Source organism: Lampris incognitus, chromosome 17 (genome assembly GCF_029633865.1).
Source record: "Lampris incognitus isolate fLamInc1 chromosome 17, fLamInc1.hap2, whole genome shotgun sequence".
Lineage (NCBI taxonomy): Eukaryota > Metazoa > Chordata > Actinopteri > Lampriformes > Lampridae > Lampris > Lampris incognitus.
Window position 1 is genome coordinate 9,322,554 of NC_079227.1, and position 17,823 is coordinate 9,340,376.

The 17,823-nt window shown below is 49.1% G+C and overlaps 1 protein-coding gene across 1 annotated transcript; it reads left to right on the forward strand.

Annotated features, from left to right (window-relative positions):
• The first annotated feature begins 767 nt into the window (after window positions 1-767).
• Window positions 768-6,517, forward strand: LOC130127902 (retinol-binding protein 3-like). The gene is made up of 4 exons (XM_056297616.1): window positions 768-1,970; window positions 2,783-2,973; window positions 3,664-3,806; window positions 6,183-6,517. The coding sequence occupies exons 1-4, from the start codon at window positions 777-779 to the stop codon at window positions 6,515-6,517; spliced, it is 1,863 nt and encodes a 620-aa protein (XP_056153591.1). The 5' UTR covers window positions 768-776.
• Window positions 6,518-17,823: the final 11,306 nt, after the last annotated feature.

Here is a 17,823-nt window from a genome sequence, read left to right on the forward strand (position 1 = left end):
CCGGGGACCAACTCCAGTTCTTCTTTCCGTTGCCTTGCTCAGGGGCACAGACAGGAGTATTAACCCTAACATGCACAACTTTTTGATGGTGGGAGGAAACTGGAGCACCCAGAGGAAACCCACGCAGACACGGAAAGAACATGCAAACTCCACACGGAAAGGACCTGGGACGGCCTGGGGTTCGAACCCAGGACCTTCTTGTTGTGAGGCAATAATGCTAACCACTGGGCCACCATTGCCGAGCGTGGCAAAGTTGATAACGTTGTACCCCCCCCCCCACAGCAAACAACCAAAAAGATCCAAATATTGATAAAATGTGAGAAAGCTGCACTGTCTCCCCTTTACACTTCCTGCCTTAGTAAATCTCTTATGCATCAAGACAGGAGGATTAAGTTAAATACATACTGAGTGACCCTGGACGGGGTGAATATTTCCATAAGCTATAATCCTTTTGCAGATATTTCCGTTAGGTAATAAGGTTATCTCATGTGGTAAGTGTAGCTTTAAATACGTATTTAAAATCTCCTGTATATATTCAAAACTGGTATCTTGGGCAACACTCTGCAGCGCCTACTTGGCTAGCTTGTTAATGCCTTACAAAACTCAGGGATAATGCGATTACGGGTTTATTGTGGGCCAAATCCTCTTATGAGCATGTTAACAGAAGCCTCACCATCGAAATCGTGTCATTTAACAAAGAACCTCTCCACAGAAGGAGGCTCTGAGTCTCAGCACCTTCTTGCTCCTACCCACTTTCATCTCGCCAAACAGACAACATGGCAAAAGCTATGTTTCTGGTTGCATCGCTGCTTGTTCTCAGCAATGTCTTCATTGCCAACGCTGCATTTGAACCAACCCTCATCGCAGACATGGCGAAGATCCTGATGGACAATTACTGCTCTCCGGAGAAGCTGGTGGGTATGCAAGAGGCCATAGATGCCGCCAGCACCAACACAGAGATCCTCAGCATCCCAGACCCTGAAACCCTGGCCAACGTGCTCACGTCGGGAGTCCAGGGTACCATCAACGACAAGCGCCTTAAAGTCTCATATGAGCCCGATTATGTCCCAGTCGTGACCCCTCAGCTGCCTCCCTTGCCCCCGGAACAGCTGGTTGCCGTCATCCAGAACTCAATCAAACTCGATATCCTGGATGGGAACGTCGGCTACCTGCGGATCGATCACATCCTCGGGGAGGAGGTTGCAGACAAAATCGGCCCTCTGCTCCTGGAGCTGGTCTGGAACAAGATCCTGCCTACATCTGCTCTGATATTTGACATGCGCTACACCAGCAGCGGAGACATGTCGGGGATCTCCTACATCGTGTCTTACTTCACGGAGGCTGAGCCTCTGATTCACATCGACAGCGTTTATGACCGTCCCACAGACATCACCACTGAACTGTGGTCCATGCCCAAGCTCCTGGGGGAGAGATACGGTGCCAAGAAGCCCCTCATTATCCTCACCAGCAAGAACACCAAAGGGATTGCAGAGGATGTCACCTACTGCCTCAAGAACCTCAAAAGGGCCACCATCGTTGGGGAGAAGAGTGCCGGGAGCTCTGTCAAAATCGACACGATCAAGGTGGGCAGCACAGACTTCTACATCACTGTGCCGACTGCCAAATCCATCAACCCTATCACCGGCTCCACCTGGGAGGTCACCGGCGTGACCCCTGATGTTGAGGTACATGCTGAGGATGCCCTCGCAACAGCAATCAAGATCGTCAACCTCCGTGGCCAAATTCCAGCCATCATCGAGGGATCTGCCACCCTGATCGCTGATAATTACGCCTTTGAGGATGTGGGAGCGACTGTCGCCACAAAACTAAACGAACTCCTGGCCAGCGGCGAGTACAACATGGTCAACACCAAGGAAGAGCTGGAGACAAAGCTCTCCGCTGACCTGAAAAGTCTGTCCGGGGACAAGAGCCTGAAGACCACCAGCAACACTCCAGCCCTGCCACCGATGGTGAGATCCTCCTGCACTTCCACATGTTTGAGCCACACATGGAGTTGACAGTTTAACTGAGGAAACAATTGACGTTATTTTCTCCAAGATGTATTAAAACCAGACCAAAATCAGTAAACCTATTTAACTTTTCACATCTTAAAACCTTTAAGACGGAATAATAAAACAGTTGGTAACAATTTTTTTTTATTTGTAAATGACTAACATTCTGTTTTTGTGTAATTTTATCCATATTTGTTCTCAATCGTCTCAAGAGCTGTGTGGGAGGCGTCATGTCCTCATTAATATTCATGAGCTGGCCTTTGAGCGACAAGCGCAAATAAGTGTTGGCAGTAAGGGTGGGCGGGGTTTCGTGGTTTTGTGTTTTGATCTGATTGGCTGTGTGTAAATGCGTGTCTGATGACATCACGGGTATCAGAAAAAAGATCGGCTTACAGAAGCTTGATTATGGCAAGCTCTTTTAAAAACGGAAAATGATGATTCAATAAGTGATATCAGAAAATAGTACCGTTCCCATTTCCACCAGAATTTGAGCTCAGTCACAATGGGAAATTGTTAAACTGGTAGAATATTTTTTCATTCAAGCTTAAACAACAACACAGCTGACAAAACCAAGGATTCCTCTTTGTGTTAAAGTAAAGGCATAATACTAAACCATAGATACCAGTGCAATAAGTAAACTGCATTACTTCCAGTTCTCTTACAGGGGAAGTTTATAGTAAGACTTGCTTTACATTTATTAGCTGGTCATGGTGTATTTTCTGATATTGCGTGTCTTAAAACATATGGTTTTTATGCGCGTTTATCCGCAGGATTATTCTCCAGAAATGTTCATTGAGCTGATCAAGGTCTCCTTCCACACGGATGTGTTCGAGAACAACATCGGCTACCTGCGCTTCGACATGTTTGGAGACTTCGAGGAGGTCAAGCCCATCGCCCAGATCATTGTTGAGCACGTCTGGAACAAAGTCGTCAACACCGACGCCATGATCATCGACCTCAGGTGGGCACAGAGATCCTGCTCACAAGACCACACGAGAGGCCTGTGAATCCACTTCACACCCAACAGTTGTCACTTATCATATCTAAAATGTGGAGGCGTCCGGGTGGCGTGGCGGTCGGTTCTGTTGCCTAGCAACACGGGGATCGCCGGTTCGAATCCCCCTGTTACCCCCGGCTTGGTCGGGCATCCCTACAGACACAATTGGCCGTGTCTGCGGGTGGGAAGCCGGATGTGGGTATGTGTCCTGGTCGCTGCACTAGCGCCTCCTCTGGTCAGTCAGGGCACCTGTGCGGGGGGGGGGGTAGCGTGATCCTCCCACATGCTACGTCCCCCTTGGTGAAACTCCTCACTGTCAGGTGAAAAGACGCGGCTGGCGACTCCACATGTATCGGAGGAGGCGTGTGGTAGTCTGCAGGACTCCCTCCCCGGATCGGCAAGAGGGGGTGCAGCAGCGACCGGGCCGGCTTGGAAGAGTGGGGTAACTGGCTGGATACAATTGGAGAGAAAAGGGGGGGGAAAACCCCTGCTATCCTTCATAAACACTTCAGACATATGATTTTATAATAAAAGGGCCAGTCAGAGACCGAGCCAACACCATTACACAATTCAATAAGAGTCATTTTACCCACGATTTACCTCGTCTTCCTTCACAGTGCTTTGACCCTGACTCCGGTATGATTGTATTTGCAGGAACAATGTTGGTGGCCCCACCACAGCCATTTCAGGGTTTTGCTCCTACTTCTTTGATGCTGGCAAGAAGATCCTGCTGGACAAGTTATACGACAGACCCTCTGGCACCACCAAGGAGCTCTGGACCATTCCTGAGCTTACTGGTAATACACAACAATCCGCTTTCTCTGGTCGACTCAGACCGTGCGCTTCACACAGAGCGACACAGACCCACAAAGAAGATCAATATTCAGCAGGGCTAGGGTGAATATCAGCCCCCAGCCAAGTATATACGAGTTCACTGGCTCCTGTTTTCCTCCAAACCCCCCCCCCCCCCCCCAAAAAAAACAAATATTAGTACATAACTATTGCATGCTATGGAATCTAATTAAAATAACCGTATTTGTTAAGCGCAGTTGGTGTACGCAACATTGTCTTGGTACACCGATGCGGAGAACATTTCCCAAACATACATAGTGAATCTAAGTACTTCAAGTACTTACTTTCACACTAAGTACATGGCCAACATGATCTTACTTTCCTGACACATATATATATATATTACAGTATCTGTCTGCACATGCAAAAATACCATATTCAAAAATCCCCCTGAGATTCATCACATTGAACTGTTTGGTAAGATAAAGTATAATGTGTAATAGATTCTAATTAATATTAATTTAGACAACAAAACGGTGTATCGCAACATGGCATATATCTCATACAATACTACTGAGAGACAAAACATGATGATCATGAATTATTGCCCCGCCTCCCAAGTGTGATGGCGTTACGTTGGATTGTAAATGTGTAAAAATTGTTGTAAGCAGGGTGGAGATTGGACACAGGTCATAGGTGCTGAAGAACCGGGCTCCGGTCATCAGCCTGGTTCTTCCTGGTGACCTTCTGTGTCTCTTTCTTGGCTTCCCTTTTCTCCTGCATGTGCTCTGATCTGACCCTCTCTTCTTCCCTTCATCTTCCTCGCTTCCTTCTCCACACCCACCTCTCACCCTGCATCCTTTACCATGAACAACTTAAACCCACCAGCAGCCTGCAAGTGTAAAATGATATGGCGTGGGAATAAGGGGAGGACCACCCCACCTCCACAGGGGAGAAAGGGTCACGAAGTGGGAGTAAAACTTATCAGTTTGACCCCTGCATTGGGTGTGTTTAATTTTTTTTTCTAAAGTGAGGAATTACGCTGAGTTTCTAATCCAGCGATCAAAAAGAGGTAAAAGGCAGCTTTTACAAATGAATAAAAACGTAACCCTTACCCTAAAACCACTGGATATACTCTCAAAAGCTTAACCCCAACCTTTGCTAGACCAGAACCATATGTTATTACATACACCCATCTGCCAGAACACTAAAACCACTGACAGGTGAGTGAATGACATTACCTCATTACAATGGCACCTGTCATGGGGTGGGCTGTATCAGGCAGCAAGTGAACAGTCAGTTCTGGAGGTTGAAGTGTTGGAAGCAGGAAAAATGGGGAAGCATAAGGATCTGAGCGACTTGGACATGGTTCGAGTTGTGATGGCTAGACGAGTGGGTCAGAGCATCTCCACAACGACAGGTCCTGTGGGGTGCTCCTGGTATGTAGTAGTCAGTACCACCAAAAGTGGTCCAAGGAAGGACAACAGGTGAACCGGAGACCAGGGTCATGGACGCCCAAGGCTCATTGATGCGCATGGGGAGCGAAGGCTAGCCCGTCTGGTCTGATCCCACAGAAGAGCTACTGTAGCTCAAATTGCTGAAAAAGTGAATGCTGGCTATGACAGACAGGTGTCAGGACACGGCGCATCACAGCTTGCTGTGTATGGGGCTGCGTAGCTGCAGACCGGTCACAGTACCCATGATGACCCCTGTCCACCGCCAAAAGCGCCTACAATGGCAACGTGAGCATCAGAACTGGGCCGTGGAACAGTGGAAGAAGGTGGCCTGGTCTGAGATGGCACCGGGATGCACTGTGGGAAGAAGGCAAGTCGACGGAGGCAGTGTGATGCTCTGAGCAATGTTCTGCTGGGAAACCTTGGGTCCTGGCATCCATGTGGACGTTACTGTGACACATACCGCCCTCCTAAGCATCGTTTCAGACCAAATACGCCCCTTCATGGCAACGGTATTCCCTGATGGCAGTGGCCTCGGGTGGTTGTAATGTTTTGGCTGACCAGTGCAAGATTGACCTCCTGGACAGATAAATATAATGGGTGGCACGGTGGCCCAGTGGGTAGCGCTGTCGCCACACAGCAAGAAGGTCCTGAGTTTGAACCCTGGCGTTGTCCAACCTTGGGGGTCATCCCAGGTCGTCCTCTGTGCGGAGTTTGCATGTTCTCCCCGTGTCTGCGATGGGTTTTCTCCGGGTGCTCCATCAAAAAGACATGCATGTTAGGGTTAATACTCCTGTCTGTGCCCCTGAGCAAGGCATGGCAAGATGAACTGGAGTATATATTGCTGTTGTGACACCAAACATACCAGTTTGTGGAGTGGTTGTTTCTTCTCTATTCTGATTTCTTTTACCCGCTCTCCCTCACAAGGTGTAAGGTATGGCACCAGGAAGAGCCTGGTCATCCTGACCAGCGGGGCGACCGCTGGCGCGGCCGAGGAGTTCGTCTTCATCATGAGGAACCTGGGCCGGGCGATGATTGTTGGCGAGACCACCGCCGGGGCCTCCCACCCTCCCGAGACCTTCAGCGTCGGAGAGACCGACATCTTCCTCAGCATCCCCACCATCCACTCTGACACCACCATGGCGCACGGCTGGGAGGGGGCCGGCATTGCACCTCACATCCCCGTCTCAGCCGAGGCCGCCCTGGACGCTGCCAAGGTCATCCTCAACAAGCACCTACCGGGACAGAAGTCAACTCGCTGACCTAAAAGGGGTTGCGTTGTCGACGGTCAATTTCATTTTGGCAGCCAAAAAAACTTAGGGTGTTAGGATCTGGAGTTTGTTAAGAAGTGTAGGTTCTTGTTTTAAAGTCCAATCGCTTGGCCCTGTTTTTGTTTTTGTTTTTGTCACATGAGCCTTCTCTAGCCCATTTCAATTGTAGGGTTCTTGTTTTGCCACATATAATAATAATTAAAAAAAAAAAGAGGGCAACGAGTTCTCAGGCAGGAAGTACTTGTAGCTATTATTTCTGTATGGTGTTACTCTGGTTCGGGGTTCTGGAGAAGTCCAAAAGCTTTTTATTTCTGTCACAACGTGTCTGCGGTACTGGAGCGCGAGTCCTATTGTGAAGTGGGTATGAAAATTTTCGTTTTTAAACGTCAAGTCAAAAACGCCTTGGCTGTAAAAATAGCTGGTTATTTTTAAACTTCAAATAAAGAGCTCATGGGAAATGGGATGTGAAATGCAGTAAAACAGGAAGGATGAATGAGAAGCTGGAAATTACGTTAAATTATCTCAAAACGATTCTGCTGACTGTGCAACACGTTCTTAAGGCCTCGCTTTGCTGCATGACTGATTGCTCTGTCTAGTGGGTAAACCATCTACCTGTGAGGTTGTATTCCTTGTTGTGTATGGGAAATGTGTCCATTGTACAGTGCACAAGATGTCATTTTGGGCTGCATGGGTTGTAGCAATTCCACTGGTGGAACACAATAAAATAACAAAACAATGGAAACACAAAACTGATGGTGTCGATCTCGTCTTTAATAGCGGCGCAATCAGGCTTCGGAGGGGATTCAAGAAAGAAAAAAAAACGCCCTACCGCACGCAGTAAGCGTGTTTTGGGTGGTGTCGGTTGCAGAAGTTCCCCTGCGTGTATTTTTCTTGCTTAAGTACTGTGGAAAATCCCCCTTCAAAGAGAGACTCAAACGCTTATTTGTCACATACTTCACATACAAGTACAATGAGCAGTCGAATGCCTATTTTATTTGGAAAGTCTGAAATTGTGCAAGAAGTGGGACACAATTAGAAGGAAACGCAGAAGGTTAAAAATAACTACACAAATGTGCAAACAACATACAAATGCATATTTACATGCATATCTATATTTACATACACATGAATTGTGCAAAAGACGTTGAATTGTCAGAGGCTTGAACAAACTACAGCAGAGCTAAACGCTACTGCAGTGACTCCAAATGTACCGACCGTGTTTCCCAGACTACAAGTCACACCGGCGTGAGTACAAGATGCACTCGGCAACAGACGCGTTGCTGCGAGGAAAAAAGCAAGTCGCTTCGGTGTATAAGTCACATTTATAAGAGGGGGTACAGTATTTTCAATTGAGTCGCAAAATTAAACAGCGCCATTTGGTGGCCTTAGTTGAAATGCAGTGTCATGCGTTGTAGAAATCGTTTTGGACTATAAATCGCAGGACCGGCCTGACGGGGTAAAAAAGCAGCAGCTTACAGTCCGGGAAATATGGTACTGTGTGTCTCCTAACCAGAAAGAATGGAGACCGCTGCACGCTGCTAGCCAGTGGCTGACAAAGAGAGTAAATAAAACAAACAAATAAAAACCCCAAACAACCTCTCTCGGGGTGTGGAGCACGAAACGCGGCGCGAATCCAGCTGATATTATCCCAAGCATTCCGGGGATAAGCGAGATTTCAACAAATACCTTCTCATAAGAACCACCCCAGCCCCCATTCCTCACTGGATTTCCTCAAAGGAGCATTAAAACAAACCCTTACACAACCTCAAGAGGAATCCGTTCCAGGCTTTGTTGTGCAACTCATTTCCTTCAAACAATTCTGGGGTGCACAGCCGTGGGGACACCGTATAACGTGCCGCACAGTAAGAAAGAAACGACGCGAGGACATTATAACAACACGGCACAACGCTATGCATTACAAACCACTATACAAGATACTATACGGCACCACAGCGCAGAGCCATCTAAGGAAGGCAGCTGCACAAAAGGCGGCGGTGCATGAAAAGTGCAAAACTGCGCGGAGTGCAGAAATGTGCAGAAGTAGGATGGAAAAGCCTGGGAAGTGAATACGAAGCCTCCTCTCTTCCCCGAGCTCCCATCAAGGTGTCCAAGAACGGGACACGGGCTCCTCGCCCAGTGTACCGTGGTACTATTGTAAAAACCAAAACAAACCAGTGGTCGTGTTTGGCAGCATGACCGTTTACAACCATTTGAGTGTGAAGCGGGGCGCTGCTTAAAAAGAGGCATATCGACTCAGTAGATAGGCAGAATGAATAGGTAGAATGAATAGGTAGAACGAATAGGTAGAATGAATAGGTAGAATGAATAGGTAGAATGAATAGGTAGAAAGGGTGTAAATGAGAAAAAGATGACACATTTATGGAGTGAAACAGTAGATAGCAAACATGTCTGTGAATGTCCTCGTTCATCCAGGTCATGGTTACCCAAAGGAATTGAATCAAGTGCAACTGGACTTAGTATATACTGGACTTGTCCAGTTGCACTTGATTCAATTCCTTTGGGTAGTAGATAGTAAAATGTTATGTGAGATTGGACCCTGCCCTACCCCAACTCAACCAGAACCCGCGCCACCGGCTTTATGAAAAATACACCGAAGCCATTTGCCTTCAGCTGCTGGTCTGACATCAAACCCCTGAATCTACCGCGCATGCTGTTTTGTGGTATACTGTATATGTATTGCATATTGTATATGGAGCACAGTTAGACATGCTACAGCAATTAGCTGACTCCAACTGCAACCCAAAGAAACGAGTCGCGTGCAGTAACACAGGGCGTTCGGTTTAATTCAAGGCGGTCTGCTTTGGAGGATCTTTTTCCACGTTTAGTGTAAATCACCTTCACGGCCTAAAATACTGACTCCTGAATAGACAAATGAACAAACTTTGCCAGCATTTTAGCTGGTGGCTGGTACTTAATCTCCACCCTTAACACAAGTAGTTGACTTTCCAGGCCTGCGGCGGTGTATGCCATGCAGCCTTCAGCTACACTCGTTCCTTCGACATACCCGAGACGTGCGTCTGTTCATTCAGCACATCTCGGCTGCAACCTGCTGGGGTGTTTTTTTGTTGTTTTTTTTTTTTAACTGATTTTCAAATTTAACAAACACATAAATACCTCACAAACAGCAACAGAAAAACGCGCAAAACAGAAAAATCCCGCCCCGAAATCAACGACAAACGCTGCGATATGTAGAAGTTGTATTGAAAGGGGAAAAAAATTCAAATAAAAATAAATAAATAAATAAATAAATAAATAAATAAATAGATGAAAATAGCCATGACAATAAGTATGACTAGACTTCACAAGAACATGACAGGAAGCGGGCAAAGACCACAAACTGAGTAATCAGCCACTGCCCTCCCGGGACAGACAAGTGCGTCAAAGTCCCTGCAAGGAAGGAGTGTAAAGGCCCCCAGAGTCTCCAGAATTTGATTGATTCATGGTTGAGATCATGAGTCAGTTTCTCTAGAGGTGGAAGGGCCATCACAGGTCCCTACAGTCAGCATGTGGATAACCACATGCTGACTGTAGGGACCTGCGATGGGCCGCACCGCAAAATACCTTTTAGCCCAAAATAAGAGCATAACAGAGATTTGAGAGATTGTCCGGTGTGTGGTTTAACAAACAAAGAGTAAGTCATTGTAATCAATTTACCGGCAACCTCCTGGATCACAGAATTGACCTCCTTCCAAAATGTCTGGATTGTGGTTACAAGGCCAGAACCGATGGATAAAAGTACCTTTGTGTGTTTTACGTGTATAGCGGAGGTCTGAGCCGCTGGGGGACAGTTTCTGCAGCTGAATAGGTGTGAGATAAGTCCTATGGATATAAGTCCTATGGATATAAGTCCTATGGAGATAAGTCCTATGGATATAAGTCCTATGGATAAGTCCTATGGAGATAAGTCCTATGGAGATAAGTCCTATGGATATAAGTCCTATGGATATAAGTCCTATGGATAAGTCCTATGGATATAAGTCCTATGGATATAAGTCCTATGGATAAGTCCTATGGAGATAAGTCCAATCTGCAGAACTAAATGATACTCCCGGATCACGCGCTCACGGCGGCCTCAGAGAATCATAAGCTGAGGAATCCGAGTACAGTAGTAGAGCACAACTCTCCGAAATCCTGCCTCCGACAGATTCGGCCGAGACCAGAGTATTTTCCAGCTCTGAGAGGGTCAAGCAGATCCCGTTTTTTTTTTCTTAGTGTGCTATAAATAATTATATTATTATAAGAGAATTCATCTGGGTGGCACGGTGGCGCAGTGGTTAGCGTGGTCGCCTCACAGCAAGAAGGTCCTGGGTCCGAGCCCCGGGGTTGTCCAACTTTGGTGGGTCACCCCGGGTCGTCCTCTGTGTGGAGTTTGCATGTTCTCCCCGTGTCTGCGTGGGTTTCCTCCAGGGGGTCCGGTTTCCTCCCACAGTCCAAAAACATGCAGGTCAGGTGAATCGGCCGTACTAAATTGGCCCTAGGAATGAATGTGTGTGTGTGTGTGGGCCCTGTGATGGTCTGGCGGCCTGTCCAGGGTGTCTCCCCGCCTGCCGCCCATGACTGCTGGGATAGGCTCCAGCATCCCCCGCGACCCTGAGAGCACCACTGTGACACCGCGCTGCCGCCATCTTTCAAAATATTGTTAATAGCAGGCGTAAGGATTGGGTGAATCTCTGGCCCACATTTCTCGAAAAATTCCAATGGAAACCCATCTGGTGCTGCACTTTTCCCGTGTGGCATGGCCTGGATCACAGCCCAGACTTCCTCTGGTGCGAGGGCTGCATTTAAACTGCAACAGTCCTCTTCCGCGACGGTGGGTAAAGAGATATTATTCAAATAAGAGGCAACTGTCGAGGGATTTATAACAATGTCTAAACGGACTATTGATAATCAGTGGATCACATGAGACATTGCCACACGGTGTTCTTATATTAACTGAGCGATCATTGTTCTAATTTTTCAGTTCACGGTCAACAAGTGGCTGGACTTATTACCAAATTCATAGTACTTCTGTTCAGCAAAAACTAGAAACTTCTGAATGTGACGAGCGTGAGCCATATTGAGTTGGGTCTTAGAAGTCACTAACGCTTTTAAATTCACAGCTGTGGCTGTTCGTCTGGATATTTGTTCTAACCGAGTAACTTATATTTGAAGATTTTTTCTATTACCTTCCAAGGACTTTTTCCTGATAGGAAGTATAGGAGATAGGACGTCCGCGTAAGGTAGCTTTAGCTGCATCCCCCGATCACAGCAGGAGGCACTGGAGAATTGTTATTGCCAAGCCAAAATTGTGATAAATTGTTCTAGACAAAGGTGCGGAAAGAGTCACTCTTCGAAAGCGATGTGTTAAATCTCCAGGTTGGAGTTGGAATGTTGAATGCTGGGTCAATATGCAAATGCCCGGAGGTGTGGTCCGATATGACAACAGGATCTACTGTACGGCAGGCCTGGACTACATGGATGAAGGAATAGTCGAGTCTGGAGTAGTGGTAGTGGAGTTGTGAGGATGTGAATAAAACGTATAATCTCTCACTTTTGGGTTTATGTGACGCCATATATATATATACATATATACATATATACATATATACATATATACATATATACATATACATATACATACATATATACACGTATATATATACATACACGTATATATACACATATATATATATACGTATATATATGTATGTATATGTATGTATTATATGTGTGTATATATATACACGTATATATACGTATATATATATAAATATATATGTGTGTGTGTATATGTATGTATATGTATGTATATATATATATACACGTATATATGTATATATACGTATATATACACGTATATACGTATATATACGTATATATACGTGTGTGTGTGTATATATATATATATCAGTCCAGTGTCTGCACAGTCGTCGTTGAGGACAGCAGAAGACCTTGGATTAGGTATGTTTGCGGAGGAGGAATTATCCAAGGGGGATCTTATGCAAGCCCTTGCAGTAATGGTGAAACATCAAGATTATTTTCGCCGTGAAATGGGGCGAGTCATAGTTCGGGGCACAAACGTTAGGAATAGGTATGCGTTGTTTAAGGGCAGCGCCTGCAATCAGGATGAATCTCCCCTCTGAGTCTTTTTCTCCCCGTGGTTCAGGAAGACAGGAAGGGGTTTTATTCCCGAGAGCTGCTGAACCTTTTTTATTCTGCGGATGAGATGAGACATAAACCTTGCCCACCCGGTCTCCACCAAGCCGCTGGCGTTCTGGGCTCCTACACATTCCCACTCCCGCTCGCCACATACGGACGCTTGTTGAGGATGACCTCTTCGTCACTGCTCCAACGCTCTAGGTTCCCCTTTAACCTCGACTTTCCACGCGGAGGCTAGTTGCAGGCACAAAAAAAACAAAACAAGAAACATTCGTGATTATCCCAGCTGGTTTTTTTGCAGAAGTACAAGAGTCTAAATCTGTCTTTTATCATCAACATGACCTCACAGAAATCCGTGAAATGACCGCCACCTCTGAACACTTGCATCATGTGGTTGGGACACATACTGTGTTGTGTTAAGATTACGTGCCGGCACCCAGTCACCCAGCACACGAGGCATAAACAGATCCCAACTAAGCAACGAGGCCGCAGTGACAGCTCGGACCCCCCAGACAATAGCTGACCTCCAGGCTAAGTGATGGACACCACTGGGAGGCACCCCGAAATGTGGTTTTCCTGAGCCGTGCGTGACCCTAAACACACACTTGGTGCCAACTGTTTCTTAAGGAGCAGATACGCAGGTTGAAACAGAAACAGATGAGACATTTAAACAAAAGGAAAGACGCTGTACCATAACAGAGGATTATAAGCCACTGTGGGCGAGTGTGAAATCAAATTGATGAGTATACTAAGCTAGCATACTCCTAGCACCTAGTATCTCATTTCTGTGCATTACAAACAGGCGTGGCAAGGCAAGCAGTAATAAAATGACTAAAAATGCCTTGTTTTCAAGGGAAAGCGCTGCAAGTAAACTCTGTTTCTCTGCTGCTTATTCTTCCAGTACCGTCCTTATAGTAACAAAGAGCAGCACATAATGTTCGGTGGGGGCTCAATATGGGTCGGGTCCTCCTTCCTCCATTATAACTGGCGGAGAGGGAGCGGTGACCTCATTCAAGAGTTTCTGAAAATGCAGCTGTAGACTCCGGGACTCCTACTGGCTGGCTGTCGCTGCGAGGGAGTAAAGACGGAGGACGAAGGAAGGGGGCGCGAGGCGCACCGGGGAAACACAGGGGAAATCTCTCCTTGCCAGCCGGATCTGCGGCCCGGCTCCGTCTGCTCTTTGTGTCTGTGTGTATATATGTATGGTAATAGATACACCTGTGACTGAAGGTATTTGCCTCCATCCCTCCGTCCAAAGCCCCTCGGGGCAACAGACTCGCCACAGTCGCGTATAAGTGGACGCATCAGAATGGTAATATATATCTGGTGAGCCCGACGTCTGCAAATAAATCCCAACCATTCCAGCAGCGGGATTGTTTTGGTAGATAGTGGAAGTGGAAGCTCCGGGATCTGGTTTACATCCAAGAACTGCTCACTCTACCATGTTCGCTGTCAAAATGCTCACTACACAAGGGCAACCAGGTAGCATAGCAGCCTATTCTGTTGCCTACCAACACGGGGATCGCCGGTTCAAATCCCCGCGTGACCTCCGGCTCGGTCGGGCGTCCCTACAGACACAATTGTCTGCAGATGGGAAGCCGGATGTGGGTGTGTGTCCTGGTCACTGCACTAGCGCCTCCTCTGGTCGGCCCGGGGCGCCTGTTCCAGTGGTTAGCGCTGTTGCCTCACAGCAAGAAGGTCCCGGGTTCGAACCCCAGGCCGTCCCAGCTCCTTTCTGTGTGGAGTTTGCATGTTCTCCCCCGGGCGCTCCGGTTTCCTCCCACCATCAAAAAAGACACGCGTGTTAGGGTTAATACTCCTGTCTGTGCCCCTGAGCAAGGCAGTAGGAAGAAAGAACTGGAGTTGGCCCCTGGGCGCTGCTCCTAGCTACACAGCTAGGATGGGTTAATTGCAGAGAGTTAATTTCATTTGTATGTACGTACACAAGGACTAATAAAGAGTATTATATTCTACTCTATCCTCCCACGCGCTACGCCCCCCCTGGTGAAACTCCTCACTGTCAGGTGAAAAGAAGCGGCTGGCGACTCCACCCGTATGGGAGGAGGCATGTGGTCGTCTGCAGCCCTCCCCTGGATCAGCAGGGGGGCGGGGGGGTGGCGCAGCAATCGGGACGGCTCAGACAATAGGGGCAAACTCGCTCTGCGTAGGGGGCATCAGGCTTCTTTGGCCCGCCCCTCATTTGCATATCAGACAACGCACCCGATCTCCCTTGCCTGGGTTGCGTCGGAATCTGGGGTTTTGGGGGGAAGTGAGCCGACGTCTCCCCCTACAGCGGAGGAATGTGAGGACGCCGCTCTGGCGACGAAACGTCGCGCGGACGCAAGCCGGCAGAGTGAAGGCCGGACACGCTGGCGGACGCACACGTAAGAAAAGCCCATTTCCGGGTGGAGGGGCACTTTAAACCGGCTACGCCCAGCGTTCCTCGTAACAGCGAGATGACGCAGAGCGACGCGCCGCCGGCGGCGCCGCTGCCACGAGGGCCGTGATCCGCAGACCTCCCCGCGCGGTGCCGTGTCGAAATCAACCATCTAATTGTTCACAAACCGGCTTGCGAAACACGAGGCTCGACGGGGATCAGTTCGGTGGTATTTAGTTATGCAAGTCATCAGCCGCTTAGAACCTCTGAGTGGGACGAAGGCGCCGGGGTGGGGGGAGGGGGCGGAGAGCCCAAAGTCCCACAGCAGGACTGACTGTGAGGAGGCCAAGTGTCTGTGACCTCCATAGACATACATTTACCCTTTATACCTTTGTGTGTCCATGTGGATGTGTGTGTCCATGTGTGTCCGTGTGTGTGTCCATGTGTGTGTGTGTGTGTGCGTGTGTGTGTGTGTGTTGGGGGGGTTCCATCAACACCCACTGAAACATGCATCCATCCATTACCCGAACCACCGCTTATCCTGCTCTCGGGGTTGCAGGGATGCTGGAGCCTATCCCAGCAGTCATTGGACGGGGAGACACTCTGGACAGACCACCAGGCCATTACAGCCCCCCCCCCCCCACACACACACACACACACACACACACACAAGTAGGGACAACGTAGTACGGCCGATTCATCTGACCTACATGCCTTTGGACTGTGGGAGGATACCGGAGCCCCGGGAGGAAACCCACACAGACACAGGGAGAACATGCAAACTCCACACAGAGGACGACCCCCCCCCCATGGTTGGACTAGCCCGGGGCTCGAACCCGGGGCCTTCTTGCTGTGAGGCGGCCGCGCTCACCACCGCGCCGCCGTGTCGCCCCCTACTGCAGCAGCCACAGTGAAAGTGTAATGACACCGTGCAGTTTGCCACACCACCTAACCGGTGGTGCTAACAGCGGTGATGACTACGGCCTACACCCGGGTGGGTCCGCTCGGCGAAGACAAGAGCGGGGAGATAGTGTGGCTGGCTGGCAGCCAAACTAAACAAACTGTTTGTTTCCTCGCCAGCAGCCATACCAACATGTACCCCGGCTCTGCCGGAGGACAGAAGCTAAGCAGATGTGGGCTCGGTTGGTATCGGATGGAAGACTTCCTGGGGAACGTGAGCTGCTGGAAGTGGAGCTCGTCAGCCAGTAGGGGGCAGTTTTCCCTCTGGTCCTAATAAACGTCCCAGTTTTCCCGGTACGGTGATGGAGACGTTGCGCCGTGCCCTTCCTCGGATGAGACATTAAACCGAGGTCCTGACTCGCTGTGGTCGGTGAGATCCCATGGTACTTACCGTAAAGAGCAAAATTCCCCACCTGCCCCCCCCCCCGTCTGGCCTCCTAATATCCTCCCTCCCGTGTAAGTGGCTCAGTGGTTCCTCCCTTTCTACCTCCAGCTGATGTGTGGTGAGGGTTCTGGTGAAAAATGGCTGCCGTGCATCACCCAGGTGGGTGCTACACATCCGGGGTGGTTGAGGCGAGTGACCCCCCCCCCAGTATGAAGTGCTCTGGGGGGGCTAGAAGAGCGATATATAAATGTGATCCATCATCATCATAATTAGGATAGTAAACTCACGTCCTAATCCTAACCATCAGAAGTACACCTCTAAATGTCCCCCTTACCTAGACCTTCACCTAATCCCGGTCCTGGTTCAACCCTACGGACCCCTGAAGGAGCCTCCTTTTGCACAGACAGGTTCTCACTCTTCGTTAAAAAACTCGGCTTGGTCCCCCGTCCTCACAAATGTGGCCGAGTTAAAAACGCGCGCGCGCGCGTTTGTTTTAATTAGACCTCGGAGACTTGACGAGTGCGGTTCACGCACGCGCCCTTCCCTCCGCTGCGCGCGCGTTCCAAAAATGTGTAGGCGCGCTGTTTTGAGGGAGGCGCAACGAGGAAATCTTGACCCATTTTCAACCCCCTTTCTCCTCCTCTAAACGAAACACGAAACCTCGTCCATGTCAGCCCCGAGCCGGTCCCGGAGCGCCCAGTCAGTCCAGCACCGCCAGCGCCTCCATCTCCACTGACGAGCAGAAGGAGCCTTGGACCCCCATTCTTGGACACATGCGATCCGGCGGCCATCCTTCCAGCCCTCCTCTCGTCCCGGGCCAGCGGTGGACTTGCCTCGCCTTGGTTTCCCTCCCGGGTCGTCGCTGCTTCCGGTCGGCGGGCGCACCGTAGAAGCGGAGCGTGCCGGTCTGACAGCGCGAGGTGGTTTTATTCTCACCTACCACCAGCTCGTGCGAAGCGCCCATCCGGCGGGCTCGACGCGACGGAGGGAGGCTGCAGCGCATCCTTTGTTGTGCCTGGCAGCGCCTCCTGCCTTTCTCCTCCTTCTCCGTCTCCTTCCCCCTGGACGTGAGGAGAGTTTGAGCGAAACTTCCCGGAGAGTTTTTGCAAAGGAATAAACTTTTCTTTCTTTCTTTTTTGTGTGGCTGCTGCTGCTGGAGGAGGAGGAGGAGGAGGAGGTGGAGGAGGAGGGGTGTTGGGAGCAATAATGGCGATTTTTGTGAAGAGCACGTCTGTTGTTCTGCTTGCGTTGGGATTATGTTTGTTCTCCTCGCGTCCCGCCACGGCGGAGCCGGAGCCGGTGGACGAGGAGGAGGAGGAGGAGGAGAGCTCGTGCCAGGGGGCTTTCGACCTCTACTTTGTGCTTGACAAGTAAGTTGTGCCCGCTCGGCGGTTTCTCCTTCTCTTTTCCAGCCGC

Coding starts and splice junctions, on each gene's coding strand:
- LOC130127902 (XM_056297616.1), top strand. CDS start 777: ATGGCAAAAGCTATGTTTCTGGTTGCATCGCTGCTTGTTCTCAGCAAT. Junction 1,971..2,782: donor CTCCAGCCCTGCCACCGATG/GTGAGATCCTCC, acceptor GTTTATCCGCAG/GATTATTCTCCAGAAATGTT. Junction 3,807..6,182: donor GACCATTCCTGAGCTTACTG/GTAATACACAAC, acceptor CTCCCTCACAAG/GTGTAAGGTATGGCACCAGG.